Source organism: Phaethon aethereus (genome assembly GCF_964289735.1).
Source record: "Phaethon aethereus genome assembly, chromosome: 2".
NCBI classification, from domain to species: domain Eukaryota; kingdom Metazoa; phylum Chordata; class Aves; order Phaethontiformes; family Phaethontidae; genus Phaethon; species Phaethon aethereus.
This window is the reverse complement of record NC_138582.1, coordinates 123,585,190-123,605,937: the sequence shown is the minus strand read 5'-3', so window position 1 is coordinate 123,605,937 and position 20,748 is coordinate 123,585,190. Positions and strand designations below refer to the sequence as shown.

At 38.0% G+C, this 20,748-nt stretch overlaps 1 protein-coding gene across 1 annotated transcript; it reads left to right on the top strand.

The window, feature by feature from the left end:
• Positions 1–1,254: 1,254 nt before the first annotated feature.
• ACP3 (acid phosphatase 3) lies at positions 1,255–19,799 on the top strand (the record flags this gene model as incomplete). The annotated part of the gene is made up of 11 exons (XM_082015176.1): positions 1,255–1,368; positions 6,423–6,518; positions 7,922–8,008; positions 8,923–9,075; positions 11,738–11,836; positions 13,329–13,433; positions 14,469–14,601; positions 15,997–16,079; positions 17,897–18,003; positions 18,587–18,756; positions 19,681–19,799. 11 exons carry the CDS (start codon positions 1,255–1,257, stop codon positions 19,797–19,799), a joined length of 1,266 nt encoding a protein of 421 aa, XP_081871302.1.
• Positions 19,800–20,748: the final 949 nt, after the last annotated feature.

Below are 20,748 nucleotides of genomic sequence, written 5' to 3'. Positions count from 1 at the left end.
GCAGTGGAGGAAGAAAGAAGTTCGAGTAAGTGCTGAAAACTGGGCAAGGACTGGCAAGAGAGTTGGGGAAGCCTGGGAGCCGTGGTCCTCGTCCCTTCTACTCCCATCCATCAAACAAAATGGATACATAAGGTCATGCACACAACTCGGAGAGCATTTGAGGCTTAGTGGGGTTTAGGGGCCCAGAGACAGAATTGCTGGTAAATGGTAAAATACCTGTTGTAGAGATATTGTTGCAGAGAGCTCAACCGAAGACCCTGAGACAGGTTTGTGTACCACAGGAATGGGGTAACTCAGTACACAGAGGATCTTAGCTTTTAACATTTGAAGAACTCTACTAATACGTCTCTGTAAACTGTAATTCATTTACTCAGATAATCCTTATGAAATCAAGTCTGTAAGTATCATTATTCTTATTTTAAAGAGAGGAAGTCAGCAGAGGCAAGCTGAGTAATCTTCTCAAAGCCAGTGAGCTACTTTCAGAAAGAGTGTTCTTAATCAGTAACAATAAAAATGTGGGCTCCAGGGCTTGTTCACAAGAAATTTCTTAGAGAATTGAGGCCAAAAAAGAACTTAACATAAGCAGTTACAAAAGGGGAAGTATAGATATACTCCAAGGGAAAAGAAAAGCAACACACAGACTGAAGAGCAAATGACTGCCCAGCAAGGAGCTTAAAGAACATACTTGTTGCAAGATTTATTCAGCTATTTTATCAGAAGGACTGGTAATTTTAACCTACATGAAGTGTTATTTGAAATAATTATCCTGATTTCACAGTGACAATGTAGAAAAGGCAAGAAAAAGGGAGGGGAGGGAAGCTGAAAAGAGGACTAACTGAGCAGCAAAGAGAAAAGAGAAACACTATTGCCTGGCTCTTGGTTCCAAGTTCACCCTCATAGCCATGCTACAGTCTGGAAAAAATTCCAAGCCCTGGGAAGTGGAAACAGAACAGGTAAGTTAAAACATTAGGAATGCTTAGCAACTCCTTCGTATTTTAACCTCATCCTTACACTCCAAAAGAGAAAAATATCACAGAGAAAAAGGAACTGACTTATGATTTGATTAAATAGAATGTAAACAGTAATTTGAAAACAAAGGGCGATGCAATTTGTTGCGTAGTCACGCAACATTCCTCTTGGATTTGAAATTCACCGGCAGCAGTTCCACCCCTTTTGAAAGTACAGCCTGACGTCTGGGCTGTTCAGCCTGAGCAGCTGCTGGAGCTACAAAGCCTGTTTTCATCCTCTGCCAGAATGGGAGTGATATGGCTTCCCAACCCATCTAGGATCCTGTGCTTTGTTTTTCATATTATCCTCATTCTGCTTCAACAGACTACTGCAGAAAGAGAACTGAAGTTTGTGGTTGTAGTGAGTAGATTTCTTTTCTATTTTTTTGTGGGGAATACAGGGAATCTGATATGGCTGTCAAATCAAACAAGGTGTGCAGTTGCTTTGCCTCTTTTTAGACTTAGGAATAACCACTGCTGCCCTTTTGTTTACTGTGTTTATAGACTTTACTTAAGATAAAAATGCCCCTAGATACAAGAATTTTAGTCTCCTAACCCTTAGTTCTTTCAAGATAACTGAACAACTTAGCTTTGTGGTGCATAGACACATAGTGCACAGGAGTTAAAAGGTCTGAGGTCCAAGTTTACTTGTTCTTGCTTAATTTAGATGACACTCTGATGCATAGTCTGAGAGCTGGCAATTATGGCCTACCTGCTCTGTGCTTGGAAGCTGAAGCCTATGATGTTACAGAAGTTACCACAAAACCAAAAGTATTTTCCATTTCAGAATAACTGAATTGGCACAGCAGTATACTGAGAAACAAAAAAGGGCATTTTTATGTAGAGATTTGAGATACATGTTGCATTAACTGCAGTTAGGTTGAAAATAGACTGCAATTGTGTTTTTTTGCTGGGTCATTTCTCATTTTAAAGTAAGTAGACACTACTTCAATGTCACGTTCCCCAATACCTCAGGTAAAAGAGAGATTAATTCAATGAAATAGTTTGGATCGTGAAGGTTGCATCATGGCCCTTTTCATTTTAATTTCTTTTTGTAGTAAGAGGTTTACTGATAAAGAATTGTTAGTCTAAAGGGATATTTTCAATACAAAGTTGTGGGGATTGGAATTCACATTTAGAACTAGGAATTTTAAGATCTTCTTCTTCCACCTTTCTCTGAGACATTACATGCACATACAGTTAACAGACAGAAGTACTGTGCCCAAAACATATAATCTAGCTCTAGATAAATTATTTCATTTCTAGCTGTCTATTGGCTGCATTGTAGATGTGCCACTTGGAGAGAGGCCAGAGCGCACAGGAAAAACCAGTTCCTGCTCCTGCTGAGGCTTGTTGCTCTATCAGACACTACACACGGCAGGGGCTCAACACTAATTCCGGTAACATTCTGTGTATAGGAATATACTTAAATGTTGTTTCAATGCTAAGAGGGAGAACTGGACACATGGATGAAATCAGGCAGTCAGGAAGCCTTGGAGAAATAACTCTTTGAAAGGAAGGAGACTTTTGTTGAGTTGCAGCTGTTATTGTGTTCTAACAAGTAGTGGTTTTGCAGAGTTACAGGAAATGTTCACCATTATGGAGATAAAGGCTTCCTATCCAAAATGAGCTGCTTACCACAACTCTGCAGCCACCTTCCCCACCTATGAAAAAAAAAGAAAGATAGCACTTTATTATTTTATAGGGTAGCTTATCACAATTAATATTAAAAGAATAGGTAAATTTAATTTAAACTGTCTTCATTTTATCCCTGATAACTTTTCCTCAGACTGACCAATCTGCCTAAAAAGTTACAATAGGTTTAATCTTCTTATCAACATACATCTCTTTTCTCGAGGCATGGTTTCTGAGTGCTCAGTTGAATTTTGCCTTTTGGACTTGCTGATTGAATTTTCATGGGAACAGAATTGCTAGCATAAATAAATAGGATAGGAATTGGCCCCAGAACATTTCACTGATATAATTGGATATAAGGAGGGTATGGCTACAGTCAAGGTAAGTCTAAAAGGCATCTTTCTGAGATAATTCAATAGCCATTTCTCAACTGTACTCTGTAAGTTGCTATGTTTTCACCTGAGAGTATTACTGCATGTCATAATTACTTTTTAAAACTTTCATAGCAGAATTGCACAATATAAAATATATCTGCAGTGGAGAAAAAACAGAAAAATGTTTCCTTTTGCTCTCTTCTAGAATTGTGCTATGCTCTCGCAAAGTGTCTTGCTCTCTCCTCACAATTCCCATCTTTGTGCTGATTCTGTGTGTTTTCATTATTAGCCACAAGTCCTTTTGGCTGAAAAGCTCTAATTCAAGCCAATTTGTCAAAATGCTATTTTAGTTTTCTTTCTCACATGTAAACATTAGTCTTCACCATAATTCTCGTGCACTGAATTAAACCAGACATGAGAGAATAGGAAATACGCAGGACTGTTGGGTACCCAAGTAGAAATTAAATACTGATTCATTGCCTCTCTATAACAAAGTTCTAACCTGTAACTTCTGCCTCCACACAGGCACTCATTTCACCTGTCATATATACAAAGAGGTATGGTTTCTGAGGTAGTGTGATTTCATTGTGTATTTCGTCTTGTAACTCAGGATAGGAAGTGTTGACTGAGCATGCTATCTGTTTGTCTAATCAAGCCAAGCCACTTGAAAACTTGACTAAACATGCTCAATATTTCTGCATCTATGGTTTCCCTGAACTGGCAGCATGACTGGTTCCATTTCTCTCTTGTTTCTTCACTCCTATTGCTGGCTTCAAAATAAGAAATCTTTTTGTTTGAAGTTGAGTCTGTCAATAAATATGTCAGTAAGAGGCTCACTATTACTCAGAGATAGATAATTCACTGTAATTCATGGCATTTCTGAATGAAGATGTTATATATACCGCACATGCCATATTCTCAGCTGACCCTCTCCTCTGCACTAGTTTCAATCCAATATGATTTTTCAGCTGACGACAATGGAAGCAAATGCTGGCCAAAGTCTGAGCCACGTGGCCATTTTGATCTGAAGTGATCACCCTCACAAAGTTACAAAGAGCGAATGGGATAGAAATCTGAAAAAGATTTCTCAAAGAACTTCAGATAGAAGTGCTGAAATTAGTATACCAAACAGGTATGCTTTAGTCTTTTTGTGTACACCCTCCTTTCCCTCTCTTCCTTCTTGATTTCTAGTGTCTTTTGACATTTTATGATGCTTCCTTGTTCCTTTTCTCTCATCCTGCCATGTTCTATGTCTTCTGAAATGTCAGGAAAGCAATCTGTAAGCCAGGAGTAATAAATGCTGCACCACACATATTTTTAAATGAATTTGAAGGATCAACTCATTTTTAATAAAATCCAAATGATGAGTGTTGAGAAATACATATTGATGAGCAAGGCAAGCTTTGTAGGGATACATTTTCTTTCCCTAACTGTATCATTTGTTCTAATGAAAAAGACAAACTTTTAAACACACAAGCTCTTCTTAAAGTTTTTAATTAAAAAAAAAAAGTCTCCGAAAATGTATCTATAACTGAATGAGTTGGCTTTTTAGGTTAAGTAGTGGTTCATAAGGTCATTGTTTCATTTCCAGCTGCAGCTGAAGCAATGTAATTTTCAGAAATAGCAAGCAAGAAGGAGGTTTGAGCACTAACAAAAATTACTTAGCTTAGAAGGAAGCTTAGTCCTTCAATTCCTAAAAACAGGGTTCTGCTCTCAGAAGTATTTGTTTCTGTCTTGCTACCTCCAGCTTAGTGTTAATATCATATTTATATGTCACTGTGAAATGAAGAAGCAAAAATACAATCAAGGAACTGAACTTCTTTTTCTATGTTGTGTGGACTTAAAGAAGCTGTGCTGCTCTTTAGACAAGAACACCCTCCACTGCTTCCATTTCTTAAGGTTACAAAGAGAGAAAATATTTTCTTTACATCTCCTCCTACCACATATATTTGAATACCTTTTGATCTGGATCTCTTTGGCCTCTCACCTCTGTTCAGGTAATATGCTCCTCTGTTCTGGCAGGTGTGTTTTTTCTTGAAACGCTGCAATTTCACATTGAACAACATGTTGTTCATGATGGTGAAAAAAACTCTTTGACTTGCTGAAAAATATTCATTTCAGGTTGGCCACATCCTAAGTGAAATTCAACTAGCAAAACAGAAAAATAATAAGCAGCTTTCTACATGGTTCTAATGGCAACATCTACGGTAGCAAATCTTTCTGTCTATTGTAGAAAACAAACAGAGGGAGAAAACCAATTATATTTGCCTTTAAAGGATGGTATTTTCCATCTCTCAAGTACCTGCTCTAGCACAAGTTTGTGCACATTAGTACAGAAGGCAGATGAAAAGGGTGTGTGTGGTAATTAAAACATGAAGCCACACTGCTTGTGTTTACTTTGAAAAATATAAACATAAAACACCTCCCAGTGGGAGTGGCAAACTAACTAGCTTGTACAAACCTCTCTGATGTTTGGGCAAGAATGATGTGGCTTAATGAGGCAATGGAGAGTATTAATTATAAACAAGCTATATACCAGTGAGATATTATGGAATAAATGTCATTTTATGAACAAATATACCATGCTTCCACATTGTCATCTTATTCTGCAAAGTCAGGAATGGGATTGGTTATGTAAACATTGAATCAAGCAAAGGTAAGTTTTGCAACAGTTTGGATCAGCATCCTGGAATATTGTCTGGAGCCCTATGAATTTGTATTCCAGCATTTCCTTTCATGTGAAACTTTTGTGGACTTCATTTTTCTAAGCCCACACATGACATGCTTAGGGAGGGTAATTCAGTGTCCTACAGAGTTTCAAAAATATTTTATACATATATGTAAAAGTATTAATAAATATTAAGTAAGCCAACAGTGTAGATGTTTATATTTTTTCATCTTTATAGTTTCGGATGATGAGAGATCAAACACAATATCCATGTATACATGGAGTTACTTTTAACAATACTGCTACAAAAAAAGCATTTACCAAAAGTTTCAAGTATCTATGCCAAAGTAATTAAATACTCATATAAGCACACCGGTAACTGGTTTAATATTCAGAGGTGCTTCCAAAAGCCAGTCAGATTTCTTGTCTAGGCACCTAGCTATGGATGTATCCATATCTCATTATCCATTATCTCAGCATTAACATCTTGGCTGATTAATTTTATGTTCTAGAAGGAAGAATCATGAAGCTCATGCCCACTAAATTCCTATATAATCATACCTATTCTTGTGTGTAAAGAATGTACTCCAATCCTACTTGACTAGGTTTCTGCAGACTCTCCAATATTTTCATTTGAAAAATGGCACTAGAATTATAATGTATACTCTAACTTCTAGCTAGGTGAGAAAGGAATTTTAACAGTAATTAACTCGATTTTTTTATTGGTAATACTGTTAGGTTTTCCGACATGGTGACCGAACACCAATTGTAAACTTTCCAACGGATCTACACAAAGAAAGTGAATGGCCTCAGGGATTTGGACAACTTACCAAGGTATGTTGACTTTCTTAGAAGAATTTATGTGCGCTACTAAAATAAGAAGTGGGCAGATTTTTTATGTGTGTCTCAGAAACACTAGCAAATCCAAAATACTCATAGTTGGTATTAGCAATACCCCATAATCCATAAACATTTTTGCAACATTGTTCATTCAACTACTGTTAAATTGAAATCTGTTCATCATAGCTTTATAACTACCTTCCTAAAAGCAACAACTTCCTGAGAGTGTGTCTGCATTCAAATAAATGGCAATTTTAAACATTGTCTATTCTCTTAACATTGATGAAGTTCTAATGACCATTACAAATTGGGCCCTGTGACAGGGTAAAGGAATGACATCTGCCCACCAGGTCAAGCGATGAGTCCATATCTCATCATTTGACTGGCAACAACCTACTCACAAAATAAGGGAAGTCTTGCAGAAGAAGGCTGCTTCTGGGGATGATGTGTCTTCTAATAAGGCTGCTTTCAGCCCAGAGTTTCACTAGGATGCACTGAACCTACTTCTTGCTCTAGCATTTCAACATCAAGCCTTAGCTCTTTAACTGTATTTGACACGTGAAATTCTGGAGCAAAGAGAGGTCAATGCATTTCCTAATAATACTTCATCATGATGCAGAAGCATGAATCAGAGACAGTTCAGCATTTAGTGTTTGAAGTGAGTCTTCAAAGATCTGTAAAATTCAGACACTCAGACAACACATTACTACTCCCAGGTACATAGCTTATGCTGCAAGAAGAAAAAAAATTTCTGCTTTGGCATGGATTTTTTTTTGAGAGCTTTTTGCTATTTTATTATCTTGTCAGCAACAGTAGTAAGAATGTAGTTTTCTGACAGCTAAAAGTTAAAAAGTTCAGCTCACAGCTTTGGAAATGAGTAACAGAAAAGACTGCAATCTAAGACAACTGCAGGTGCACCAAGGCAAAGATGGAAGAATGTTACTTAAGGCATGAAATGCAAGCCACAAATTCATCAGGTTTATCCAATAGCAGGGTGATGACAATAATAAATACTAGGTTATCAATCATCCTTTCTCAGCTGTCACTATCTGACACACATTGCAAAGAATAATGTTGATCATGAATAACTCCAGTAGAGTCTACAGAGTTACAGCACTGTGGAAACAGCATTTGTATAGAATCAGGCGCATTGCCTTTCCTGTAGCAGATGTTGGAGTCTTAGCATTTCAGAACGTATGATTTTTTCATATATGTAAACGAGTATTTCTGTTAAAAATTCTAGATCACCTACAACATGTACAGCACATTATACAAATAGTTAATGATCACTCAAAAACTGATTGCTGAAGACAAAAAAAGAAAATAGAAGAGAAATTTCTACATTAAGATTCTCCAGTCACGTTAATCTAATAGTCATTTGTATGCTTGCTTCACAGACTGGAATGCAGCAGCTATTTGAACTTGGACGGTACATGAGGGAAAGATATTCCAACTTTTTGAACAGCACATACAACCGGCAAGAGGTATATAGCAAAACTGTCTGGAGGACATTTCTCTGGCATAGCTGAACTATGGACTTGTGCTAGATAAAAGCACATCATCATATTAATATCATTAATGGAAGAATTAAGGTAATAAAAGAACATTTTTGAAAGTAAGGATTTTATGTCAAGGTAAAAACATAGACTAAAGTCTAACTTTCAGCGCCTACATTCAGTTCAGGTCTGAATAGCTCCATACCACTGAATGAATTGGGACTCTATACATAGTCACCCAATATTGTTCTACCCTGTTGAAAGGTGAATGCATATCCAGCCATGTGATGGGCCATGCTCACATACTTCATCCTGTAAAAAAGAGGTCTAACAGTTGTTTGGATGTGCTTGTCATATGGTACAGATCCATTGTGGGGAAGATACTACTACCATTTTGGTCTATATATATCTATGAGGGATGCATTGATGGAAAGGCATAAAAGACTACAGCTTTGCTATGCTTCCAAGAGAGGTTTATGGTTTTAAGCACCTTCACAGAATCATAGAATCATTTAGGTGGGAAAAGATCTTTAACATCATCGAGACCCTAAACCTAACACTGCCAAGTCAACCACTAAACCATGGCCCTAAGTGCCACATCTACACATATCAATGTTCCTCTGAATCTCAGAAGACGGAGAGCTTCCTTCTTTTAAATCATGCTTTCTTATTCTTCTTAGCTCAGTCTGAGGGTTAGATTCCAAACTGAAAAATGCTTTGGCAATTCCATTTATGCAAATGAAGTAGGGGTCTAGAAAGCTGAATTATGGTTTCACTGTTTCAACTTCATGCAAAAACATAAAACTGAAAATGAGAAGCCAGGATTGATGAGTTGGGTAAAATTTCCATATTATATTTATTGTTTCAATTTTATTTTTAACTCTTTGCCATTCTATCTTCAGTTTTACATCCAAAGTACAGATTATGATCGCACAATTATGAGTGCCCAGTCATACCTTTCTGGCCTCTTTCCACCAACTAGCAGCCAAATTTGGAATCCTGATCTTCTCTGGCAACCCATTCCAGTTCATATTTTGCAAAAATCAACAGACCGGGTAAGTACTGTCCAGAAGTTTCCTATAATGCCTTAAACTTTCCCAGAAGCAAAAATGAGGGGGGAAAAAAGCTAAAAATATTTTCTATTCTTTTTGAGTTCAATCTAATAGAAAACATCAACTGCAGCTACTGGCTGATAAGCATGTCATAGGTCAACTGTAATAGCTGTATGAAAATCCTCCTTCTATAGTTGCAGAATACCTGAATTGTCATCCACGCTACCGTTTCCTTCAAGGTACAGCTCTAACATTTCTCCTGGCAAGGACACTTTTGGACAGTATTATGGGGAAGTTGCCTTAAGCCTTTATAGAGAACAAGTGCTTTCCTAAGCATCAATCAGCTAGACAGACCTCCCCTCCTTGGCAAGTTTGTTCCGTATTTTATTCAAGGAATGGAATTTTCACCAGCCACTGTAATGATGTCTCAATTATTACCTTCCTATTCTGGTAGCACTTAAGCACCCTAATTACAGACAAGGGTCCTTTTATGCTCAGTGTTATACAAACATTTAATGAAACCCTGGCACTTGCCTTGCGATTCATAATACCAGCAGACCTACCTGAATAATAGGTCTTGTAGAAGTTTTACTATATGTAGCTCTCTCTGGCTGACTCAGTCTTAGATTTTAATTTCACTGGCTCCTGTGACAAGGACTGTGTAAGGAACAGTGTGTTGAACGAGGACAAAAAGTTATTGAGTGCAATGACAGAAAGGCTAATTTTCTTCTGTCTTTGAGGACAGAAGTTGACTTCAAGGAAATGTATACAAAAGTCCTATTAAATAACTGTCTGTCCAGTCACCAACATCAGAGGATGGACTCTGTCATTAGGGGGTGGGCGCACCTGCCTTCTATTGGCATTCCTTCATTCTTGGAGGCCATGCTTTAAAGCAGGTACAGAAAGAAAGGTTTTCCACAAACTGGATTAGGCACAATGAGATTTGGCTTGAAACTTAAGAGAAAAGACTGCTGTCACTGTTATTTCAATGTGGGACACTAGGGGAAGTCTTTTCATCAGAAGACCAAAAAAGTAACAACCTGGTTAGAGCTTTGGCCAAATAAAACCTCAAAGCCCTTAGGGGACTCACAGTGCAATGCAATGACCTGTTTGGAGAAGGCTCATTTGTAGGAATCTCTAGTACCTCATCACTTCTGCAGCTGCTTCAGGAGTGGGTATTGATGTTTCACTGAAACACACTTCTGCGGCAACTCAAAATTCCTGTTAAATATGCAAACAACCTGGAAAAAACACTGTTCCCTTGTTAAACCAAGCAGATGTTTGAGGGTATTTTCAACCCCTAAGCAACACAAAGTGGGAAATTGAGGCCAAGCACAGTCCTGTAAAAAAATCTAATCACAGTTTATTTTTCAGCCACTGAGATCTACCAAGACCTGTCAGGCAACAGTACTGAGTACTGCTTAATGAGGCCAAAGGGAGTGGCTTAATTAATAACACCTAGAGGGGGATAATTAAGCCATACAGCAAAAGAAACATTTGTTATTGTGTAATTAAACAACATTCCCAAGTTTCATATTGCAGCTTTGAGTCTTCACCCTCCAGTGTGCTGCTGCTACAGAAAAAATGCACCCTTGGAAACCTGTCCAAGTGAAAGTGTGCTAGTGTCAGCTGGTGGCTGCTGCAAGCTTCATGTTGATAAATCAAAGAGAAAAGAGGTGCACTGGAAGTATAGCTTGCTCATGTTCACCTCAAGACAGAGTGAACATATATATATGCACATATATAAGCCATAGATATTGAAGTTAATTTCTCTGCTGTATATGAAGTCAGTTCCTTGACATGATTTGTTCAGTTATAGGATAATATAAGTGCTGGGTCAAAAATGCTCTAGTGACATAAAGTGCTAAACCAGCACAAGCTTGTTTTGCTCATCATAACTTTTTACTGACACTATATGCTGGTTCAGGTATCATCTGTCCTTCTGCAATTGGCATAAAGCATATTTGCCAGAGCACAGAGTGTGACGGACACATATGTATTTAGACATGGTTCAGATCAAGTATGTACTATCAGGTGGCCTCCTAATGCATAGACTTGGAGTTATTAAAAGTGAACCACACCCCTAAACAGGAACAGAGCCATTAGGCTTGTAGCTTTTTGGTATTTCAGGAGCACAATTTATTTGTCACTCTTCTGTGACAATCTCTTCAAGTTTTGCCCATTAGTGGTACTTAAAATGTTTACCATAGCACACTTCTTACCTCCAAAAAGATGAAAGCAGGATGTATAGATGCAGAAGCAATTCAGATTCCAGTACCAGGTGGAGTCAAAGTTCAGCTGGGGTAATTCAGAAATTAAGAGGGAAATGGTAGCTTTTTTAAATTCCTAATCATGGACCCTGATCCATTTCTCAAAGCAATCCCGTCAGACATGCATAATTGCTTTTTTTGCCAAAATCAGTTAAACTGAGGGAAATCAAGATATCATAGCCACATGTAGCCACTGAAAAGTCAAGTTACCGCAGTCCATTGCTTATATTAACTGAATTCATGAACAAAGTACCCAAACAAACCATTATAGAGTAGCTGTAGCATGGCCATGAATCTATCTAACAAATATTTCATCAGCAATCTCAGCAATAGAAAAACTAGAGATGTGTTCATTAATTCTAGAACTATTCTAAGTTTTACTTCTCTTCTTTCAGAGGTTGCATTTTCCTCTGCCTGACTGTCCCCGTTTTGATGAACTTCAGAATGAAACACAAACATCTAGTGAATTTCAAAATAGAATACAACCATACATGGTAAGACAAAATAAAAAGGAAACAAAATCTAAGAAGCAGGAATGCAGCTAAGATGTAGAAGTTATGGAACTGCATTGTTTCCTTTTGCTAAAATGCAAAAATAAATAAATGTAAGAAAAATGAAAATCATGAAGACTCTCTTAAAATGAAAAATTTAGATCAATACAATCAAAAAGTATGTTTGGTGTGCTTATGTATTTCTTACACTTTTTTATATCAATCTTTTAAAATGTGAATTCAACTTTAATTTTCTGAGACTATTTAGAGCTGCATATAATTAAAGTTCCATGATCTGAGGAGAAAAGAAATTTCTGGATGCAGCAATTTCCAGTTTTACAGGGTAGCACAAAACCAATTCTAAAAAATCTGATAAACCTGAAACTTGGGAAGGTTTACGCTTTCCTGCTGCGACTTTCTGAAGGTGACACTACAACAAAGAACTACAGCAAGCCCAACCAGGCAAACACTGTGACTTATGTAAATTCCTCTGAGATCCATCACAAGATATGCTTCTGTTTTGTCCCTGACACAAATCTTCACAGTCAGATTTGAAAAATTTCCCATTGCAGTGCTCCAGTGGGACATAGGTACATGGATGGTATACCTGCCTCAAGGAACCATGTTCTTGTGGATAATTGCTCTACATAGTGGTTACTGCTGCTCTCTTGCTTGCCCACCATGCACTTTATAACAGCACCACTACACAAATAAAGCAGGGGTCTTGAGCTCCTCATAGCCCGACTGCACCTGTACACATGCTCTCAAAGTCACCTCAGGCTTACTGCTTGGGCTAAACCCAACATTTTCCTTTTTTGGTTGATTTCTAACTTTCTCCTAGCTCAGCTACTCTGGTCAGCCTCACTCACCTTCAATGGGAGGTGAATGATGACTTCATAGCCATCCTCTCTCTCATCTAGTAGTATGAAACAGGTAATGTGAGAATAAGGGACATTAAGGACTCCCTTTATTCTTCTGAAGTAGCATGTAGCAAGACTCCCTATAGGAATTGTTGTGGAACTATTGCTTAGATATTTATCTCCCCTTCAATGGCAGAAGAAAAACCTAGTTTCCTTTTCAATTTCTTTTTGCTTCATCCTGAATATTTGCCTTAGCCCTGATTTTCTATTTTCTCCTCATCTTTTATTCTCATGTTCCTTTTCCCTTAGTGCCTTCCTCTTCTTTATCTGAAGGCTTGAGGTGACTTCTGACTAGCCTCCTGGAGAAGTCAGGAGAGGGAGAGAAGAGTGCAGCAGAGAGAGCACCAGATTTATCCATAGCACGGTTAAGAAAAAGCAGTGTCTGAAATAGAGATCAGTACCTTGAAATGGTTACAAAATTAAATCTGCAACCAAAATCTTCTACTACAAGGGTTTCATCTGTGTAAAATTAAACATTACTGTGTTGCCAGGTTGGGTGCTAATGAATCTGTATGCATATATGTTCCATATGTATTGACTATTTGTGGTATACTCTTCACTTTTTTTCTCCCCAGGATTTTCTACAAACAATGGCAGTTAACACAGGACTTGAACTAAATCATCTTAAAATACTGGACAATTTCCAGCTCTGGAATACATATGACACTCTATACTGTGAGGTAATAATAAGGCAACAGAGGTTGGGAAGGAATATAACTCCTAAGTTTGGTTGCAGTTAAACCATGGCAATGTGGTTTCATAGGAATGAGTTGCCTTCTCTTCTGGATTTGCTTTTTTTTTTTTCCCCCCTTTAACTTGAAGCTAAGCTCTAATTTAGTGCATTGGTAAAAGATAACCCAAAAACATGGTTTACAGCTTGGGAAACTGTTGTTTCCATTTGATGTTTTATCCTGAAGCACTGGTACCAAAATCCGTTCCCTTTATTCCCTCATTTTCCTTCCCAGTATGCTGCTATAGAATTATTTAAGCATGCTGCCTAGGACATATTTATGATTTTTAACAGGAAAATGAAATTATTTGCTTTAACGTATTAACATGTAAGCATCAAAATGCTTCAGTGTTGAAAACAAGAGATAAGATTATGATCTAACAGTTAGAAAATTAGGAGATGATGATTGCTACCAGTGAATAAAATCAGACTGGTCCCAAGCATGCGATGATTCCATTTGGCCCCAGTCATTATCAGCAACACATGAAGGCTGTTGAACACATCCTCCACACACTGAGGCACTTAAACGCTATAAGACACTGTCACTCTTACATGACCGGAGAATGACACTTGTTTGTAAATGGCCAGTGATGGAACTGTTATCTGGACAACTGTATGGAAAAGGCAGGAAAAGTTGGAGCTAGGTTATACCCTGAAGACTCAGAGGAAAGGAAGAGGATGAGACATATGTCTGCAATCTTTTGCACTAGCAAAACAACAAACATATATCTCTATAGCAAGAACACATTATACCTACCAAGGATCCCTTTCACACAGTTCTTTCCCCTCTTCCCATTCACCCACTTCAGATTGATCTCCGTTCCCACAAAGTGTATTTCAGGGCATGCTGATGAGCGAAAACACACTGGGCAAAGAATTGCAGGACCACCTCAGAGAGACAAAATGTAGTAGTGTGAGGCTGGGCAATAGGATGATGGAAACCAGTGGAAGAAAAAAACATTATTTTGTTTTTCTTCATCACTAGGGTATTCACAATTATACCCTCCCTGTATGGGCCACCAAAGATGTAATCGACAAGATGGAAAAACTGGCAGAATTGTCCTTATTATCGCTGTTCGGGCTTTATAAAACAGAAGAGAAATCACGACTACAAGGAGGTAAATAAAAATTGCATATCTCTCAGAAAGAAGGCGACAATGCTTATCATAACATGCAACACCCTGTCACCTCACTCATGCAAAATTATTGATATAGACCCTTGATTTGTAACTATGGACATTGGATGCCATATTAAGCATGAAACTATGTGCTGAACCCTGGCATTTGCACGGATGAGATATCGAAACAAGGTGTAAATATTAATGTCTTTAGCTATCCCATAGATTTTGAGAGATTAGGATTTAAAGGAAGGTTCTAGAAGTCAAAGGGAAAAAATCAAGTCCTCACGGGTATGATCATTACTTGTCTGATATTAGGTTAGATTAAGTTTAAGTTTTGTTTCTCTAATGTTTATTTTAATTGTTTCATGATCTTTGTTGTTCCCTTTGATGGACTGGTTATATAGTGTGCCAAAACCTTGGCAACACATCGGTAGCTCTCTGAGAGACTGACATAAAGCTGCTCTGAAACAGTCTGATCAGAATAGAAGATGAGAGATTCAAGTTATGTCTATACTGCAAGAACCAGGACTACTGCTTAGCTCCAAAATTGGGGCGCATAGGTTATGCGTGTTCTGACACTGCTTCAGGACACAACCCAGGCATTTATCATATCATCCCCAGGTGTCCATGAGCAGGAAAACCAAACAAATGAGCTTGAATATCTGCAGGCTGGACCGTCTGGGGTTAGGCTTTGCAACACACCTACCATGCAGTCTAGACCTAGGAAAAGAATTATTAGCAGCCTCATCTTCTAGGCATATACATCACTGGATCAAGCCATATAGTAAACACAGGCTCAGGGTTGTGTCAAAAGCCACTAGCTGGTAGCTGGCCATATTGTGTATTCAGGACTTTTTTCCTAGTGTTCATGGGCATACCAGTTATGCCATCTTTTCCTAGCATGGTATAAATTGTGCTACAGGGAATTTCTGCTGCCCTTATCCCGTTGGCTTTAGAATATCTCTGGCTGGAGAAAGAGTACAAAAGAACTTTGTAAAAATGAAGAAACAATACTGTGTGACTTGTTGGAAGTAAACAGTTAAAAATACTCCTCAGCATCTAGAGAGGAAAAGGCTAGCACAGCTGTCATTATTGCAACACTCCAAACAAAAAAATGATGGAGAGGAGGTCGCTGCATAACAAAACTGGAAGTGCCATCAGCCCCAGTTCACAGTATAGTTCTAGATGATTTCCTGTAAATACTGCCTCTTCACTTGATGACGAATGATATATTTCACCTCCGTAATATCTTCTGTGTAGTTATGAATGTGTAGTAAGCTAAAAAATGAGCATGAGGCCTGAGTAGATGTCTTCTATTTGATACTCAAAGTCTTTTGCCTTTTTTGGTTTCTATGCAAATCTTATATTCTTCCTCATTCCCATCTTTTTAAGGTGTCCTTGTGAATATTATTTTAAATAGTATGAAACAAGCTGCCAACTCTTCAAAACAAAGAAAAATGGAGGTCTACTCTGCAGTGAGTATTTTCATCTTTCATAAATCTTGCTATGATTTTACCAGTAAAATTCCCTTAAAGAGAATAATCACTATCTCCCTGTAGGTTAAATGAAAGAATAATATAATACAGTTCAATTCAGCTAACAAGCTGAAAACCAGTCAGTACAAGAACACAGCAGGAGCATGAATCTCACCTCGGTTTCAATCAAACTGTACTTGTAAAGAAAACTATGTATTTTATCATCCATTTTTTCTGCAACTTAATGGTGCAGTTTCTATAAGTTGCATCTTTCCTTAAGTGCTCCTAACCCAGAGATGCTGGCACATAGCAGAACTTCAGCTGCACCTCCAAACCCTTGCTCTGCTTAGAAAGGGATGATACAGCTGTGGATGCTTTTTTTTTTTTTTTCAAGGGATGGAGAGGGCCATTTGGGTCAGACCAAGATCCACTTAGCTCATTCATTATCCTGCCTCCAACAATGGCCAACGGCAGGGAAGAATGTGAGAATAATACCAGCACAAAGTGATGCTTCCCCTGATAAAACCTTCCAGCAATCTGTGGCTTAGGGATTTCCTGATAGATTCTGTGTCTGTGTGTTTAATAGCTCTTGACAGACTTTCTTCCATCAATTTATCTAATCATTTTTTAAATGCATTTATTCTTTTGGCCTCTGCAACATCGTGTGGCAATGATTTGTGGGTTAAAAGAAAAAAAAGTACTTCCTTATTTTTTTTTTAAACTTCATACTGATTTAGCTCCTTCCTAGCATTTCTATTGTGAGAAACAGGGAATAGTCATTCTTTATTTACTTTTCCTGGGTCACTCATGAATTTACTATTTTCTGTCCCTCATTTTCCAGCTTTCCTCTTCCTAGACTGGGTCCTAATCTGCTTAATCTTTCTTCATATAGAAACTGCTCAACACCATAAATCTTTCTTGCTGCATTTCCTATGTGTTTTCTAGCCCTACTAGATTCTTTTAGAAAAGAATGAAGTGCATCCAGAATTTTCATTGATGCGTTAATGCCTTGAGGCCAAGTATATTCTTATTTTTGAAACTGATAGCCTAAAAAGTTCCAGATCCTGAATAATAATCAAAACATAGCTGTTACACTATTAAATAAATAAGCCTAGCAAATATGTATATAAAGATGCTTGCAAAATTTAGTCATCAAGGTGTTCGGATTTCCTTCCTTCAGCTCCTCTTCCTGGGATACCCTGCAAGAGGGATAATGGGGACAGGAAGGGACTGCAGGTGGGTGGGTAACTGATTCCGTCAAAACAGAAGCCAAACTGAGATTTTATTGTGTAAAACAATAACAAACAGAAGGAACAACAATTTTAAAAGTTCTGGAGTGTGTGTGGAGGCAAGAAGAATAGTCTTTATACACAACTATTCCTCTGGTAAATTATCTAAAAAAAAGTACCTGTATCTTCACTTGAAATGCCATAGGATATACTACCCTATACCGCCTTAATATGACCTTGGCACCAAAAATGCTCCTGCAGGAAGGAGTACCAAAATGCACTCAAAAACTAGATTTATTTCTCAGACCACATCTTGCTTTCCCCCAGTAAGTCTGTCTCCAAAATATTGCCAGATGGTGTAAGGCACAAACTGCAGTAACTCTTAGGAAACGCCCCTTGCTGTCTGTAGTAATCTGTTAACATGATTTTCCCAATGCTGAATATACTGAACATATTTTTATGGTCAAATTTACACCGGTTTTGTTTTATCTTGGTTTCCACTCCCTCTCTAGTCTTGTCTTATTACTCTGGATAAATAGTAGTTGACTTAACTGACTTTCAAGGACGGATTTATTTTTTTTCCAATAGCATGATACCACAGTTGGGGCCCTCCAGATTGCTCTCAATATTTTCAATGGAAAACTGCCACCATATGCTGCTTGCCAGTTTTTTGAACTCTACCAAGAAAGCAGTGGGCAAGTATCTTCTTATCTATGCAAGAACAAGGAGTGTTTGGAATTTGGTTCCCCCTTCCCCAAAATCATTTTCCTCTCAAATATTGTGAGGAGATACAAATTTGTTTTAAACTGATACTTCACTGAGCAGTCCACAGGCACAACAGTAAATTAAAACTAGGAAAAATTACGTTTGTTGGATGTGCCGTATCTGTGTACTTTCAAAGATAGGAAGAAGAGGAAAACAGGACTTACCAGCTGGAAGTAAATGGTAAAATAAATTTTCCTGATTCTTCAAATGATAGCAACAACATTTCCAAGACATCTCACAAATACCAAGGTAAAGCAGTTGGCTTAGAAGAGCCCGGTGCTGTTGCCATTCAAGGAGCTTTCAGAAGGACCTTTTGAGCTGACTGGTGATGTGTGCGGTAATGTAACCAGCTTTGGCAAAGTGGGATTTGCAGATGTCTTTCACAAAGCCTCCATTTTTGAAGGACAGATTCTAGAGTAGGATGTTAGAGCCTATTTCAACATTCTGTCTCTAAATAGGAAACCTTCTACTTAAGAACCATATTTTAAAAAAATGTTCAATTTTGTTTATCAGGCGATACAGCATTGAAATGCATTATCGGAACGACTCTTCAAAGGATCCTTACCTACTCACTCTGCCAGGATGCACCTCTTCTTGTCCACTTGAGAAGTTTGCTGAACTAGTTTCTCCTGTGATTACAGAAAATTGGTCAAAAGAATGTGGGAAGAAAGACAAAATGAAAGGTAGCGTAACAGCTCTGTATTTTCTACATAAGACATGGGAGGCTCCAAACTTTGTACCTTTCACACAATAGATCTCCCTTTAGCAAGCGTAGACCAACTTTAGCATGGACAGGGAAAGCTGACAGAAATGAAATTTCTCTGAAAATGTGAAGAGTAGACTTGCCCACCAGTGTGAAGGCAGTGTTGTTATTAGCATACTCACTTGAGGAGCTACCTACAGGCCATGGACAAAACTAGAGCTCCACATGTTGAAAACGTCTGACAGAAGTATGGGTGTGGGTGCTACGCAGGGAGTCCTGTGTATGTTGGATACATCAGACTTTCTGTAGATGCAAAGAAACAATGGCTTGCACATGCACAATAAGATTGATGCATCTGTATTTCTGGCACATGTACTATGTATTGAGGATACCTTAAACTCCACTGTACAGAGGAAGTACAGAGTACAGCTGACCTGTGCAAATACAGCAGCTATTTGCCTCAGAATACCAACAGGTGACAGCTGATAACCTTCTCCTGCCTGAATATTATTTCCAGAAGGGAAGTGAAGGGCAAAGCAATACATACTACTTTCTGAGTGTCCTGGCATTTGCCCTTTCCTGCATATGTTCTGCTGATCCCTGATGAAACTCTTCATTTGCATTAACTACACATGGTCCCTCTTGCCCTGTGAAAACCTAGGAGTAAGATTTACCCATGCACAGGAAGCTATCTATGCATTTCCATAATCGAAATACATGTTTTTATACTTATGTTGCATATGTCAGTAAATACAGGCCACGAGATCTTGCCAGAAATACGAACAAAATGTAACTATGTTTCTATTGTACATATTTATAATTAGGCTGTTCTCTCTGTATCTAAACTGATATACATGTATGTCTTTCATTCACTCCCTTCTCCTTTATTGTTTTTCCTTCACAGATATTTTTATCGGATTTGATGTTGCTATTGGCTTGTTGTTCATTTTTGACCTTGTACTGCTCTACCTCCTTTACCATTATGGGCGCTGCAGGCGCAGAAACAATTACCAAGACATTTAAAGGGGAGGTAAAGAAATGCAAGAGAGAGCAGCTGGACATCAAGCAATTCTTAAAGTTGCTTATATCCATCAGTTTGGCCAAATTAATCTCCAAAGCATATTCAATAAATTCGAAGAGCTGAGATATCTGTGGCCTAGTTCCTAAAAGACTAAACATCTGCAGTGAGAAACACTGCAGAAATATGTTATTGTTAAGAACTTACTTTTGTAGAAAGATGGAATTACTCCAATTTATATCTTTAGGTTTTCTACTGCTGTTAGTCACTCTTAAGTCAACCAGTGGGCTGAAGGGATGCTATTGCCTATGCTTTTTTTTTATATTGCCTATTACCAATTAGCCTTCTGCTGCTGAATGAGTCTTTCTTGAAAACCACAGTCTGTAATATTTTCCTTACTTTTTACAAATGACTATTTTGTTGATGCACAGGAAAACGTTTTCAATGAGCAGAAGCTGCAATTACTATGTGAAAAAGATTTATACCAGCACTTGGGCATACTGTTTCTGCATTTATTCATGCAAATATATGCATGAGTTCTGACCTTGGCCTTCAGCTAATAGAAGTCTGCAGCCTGCTTTTCAAAGGTGTTACACTACTATAGCTCTCACTGAAATTAGCAGAAACTGGGGGGAGCTCTGTCACATATCCAGGCATCAAGCAAGAAGCTTAGTGCAACAGGATCTTGGTCAGAGTCCATGACTTCAGGCACATGGATAAGTAAATACATTCAAATCTATTTTCTGTTGGTACACTGCCTTCCTATTTTTCTGAGCTCCCAGTCATGAATGATCTTTTGCCCTGCATCTTTTCTACAATACATGTGTTCTCTGTCGTGCTTCAAGTCCCTTCTATAATCTTATTTCTTCGAGTCACTCTTACAATAATTCCTCAAGCTATCACTCACTCTGTTCATCACTTTCCATTTTAATTTACAATAACTCCTCTAACTCC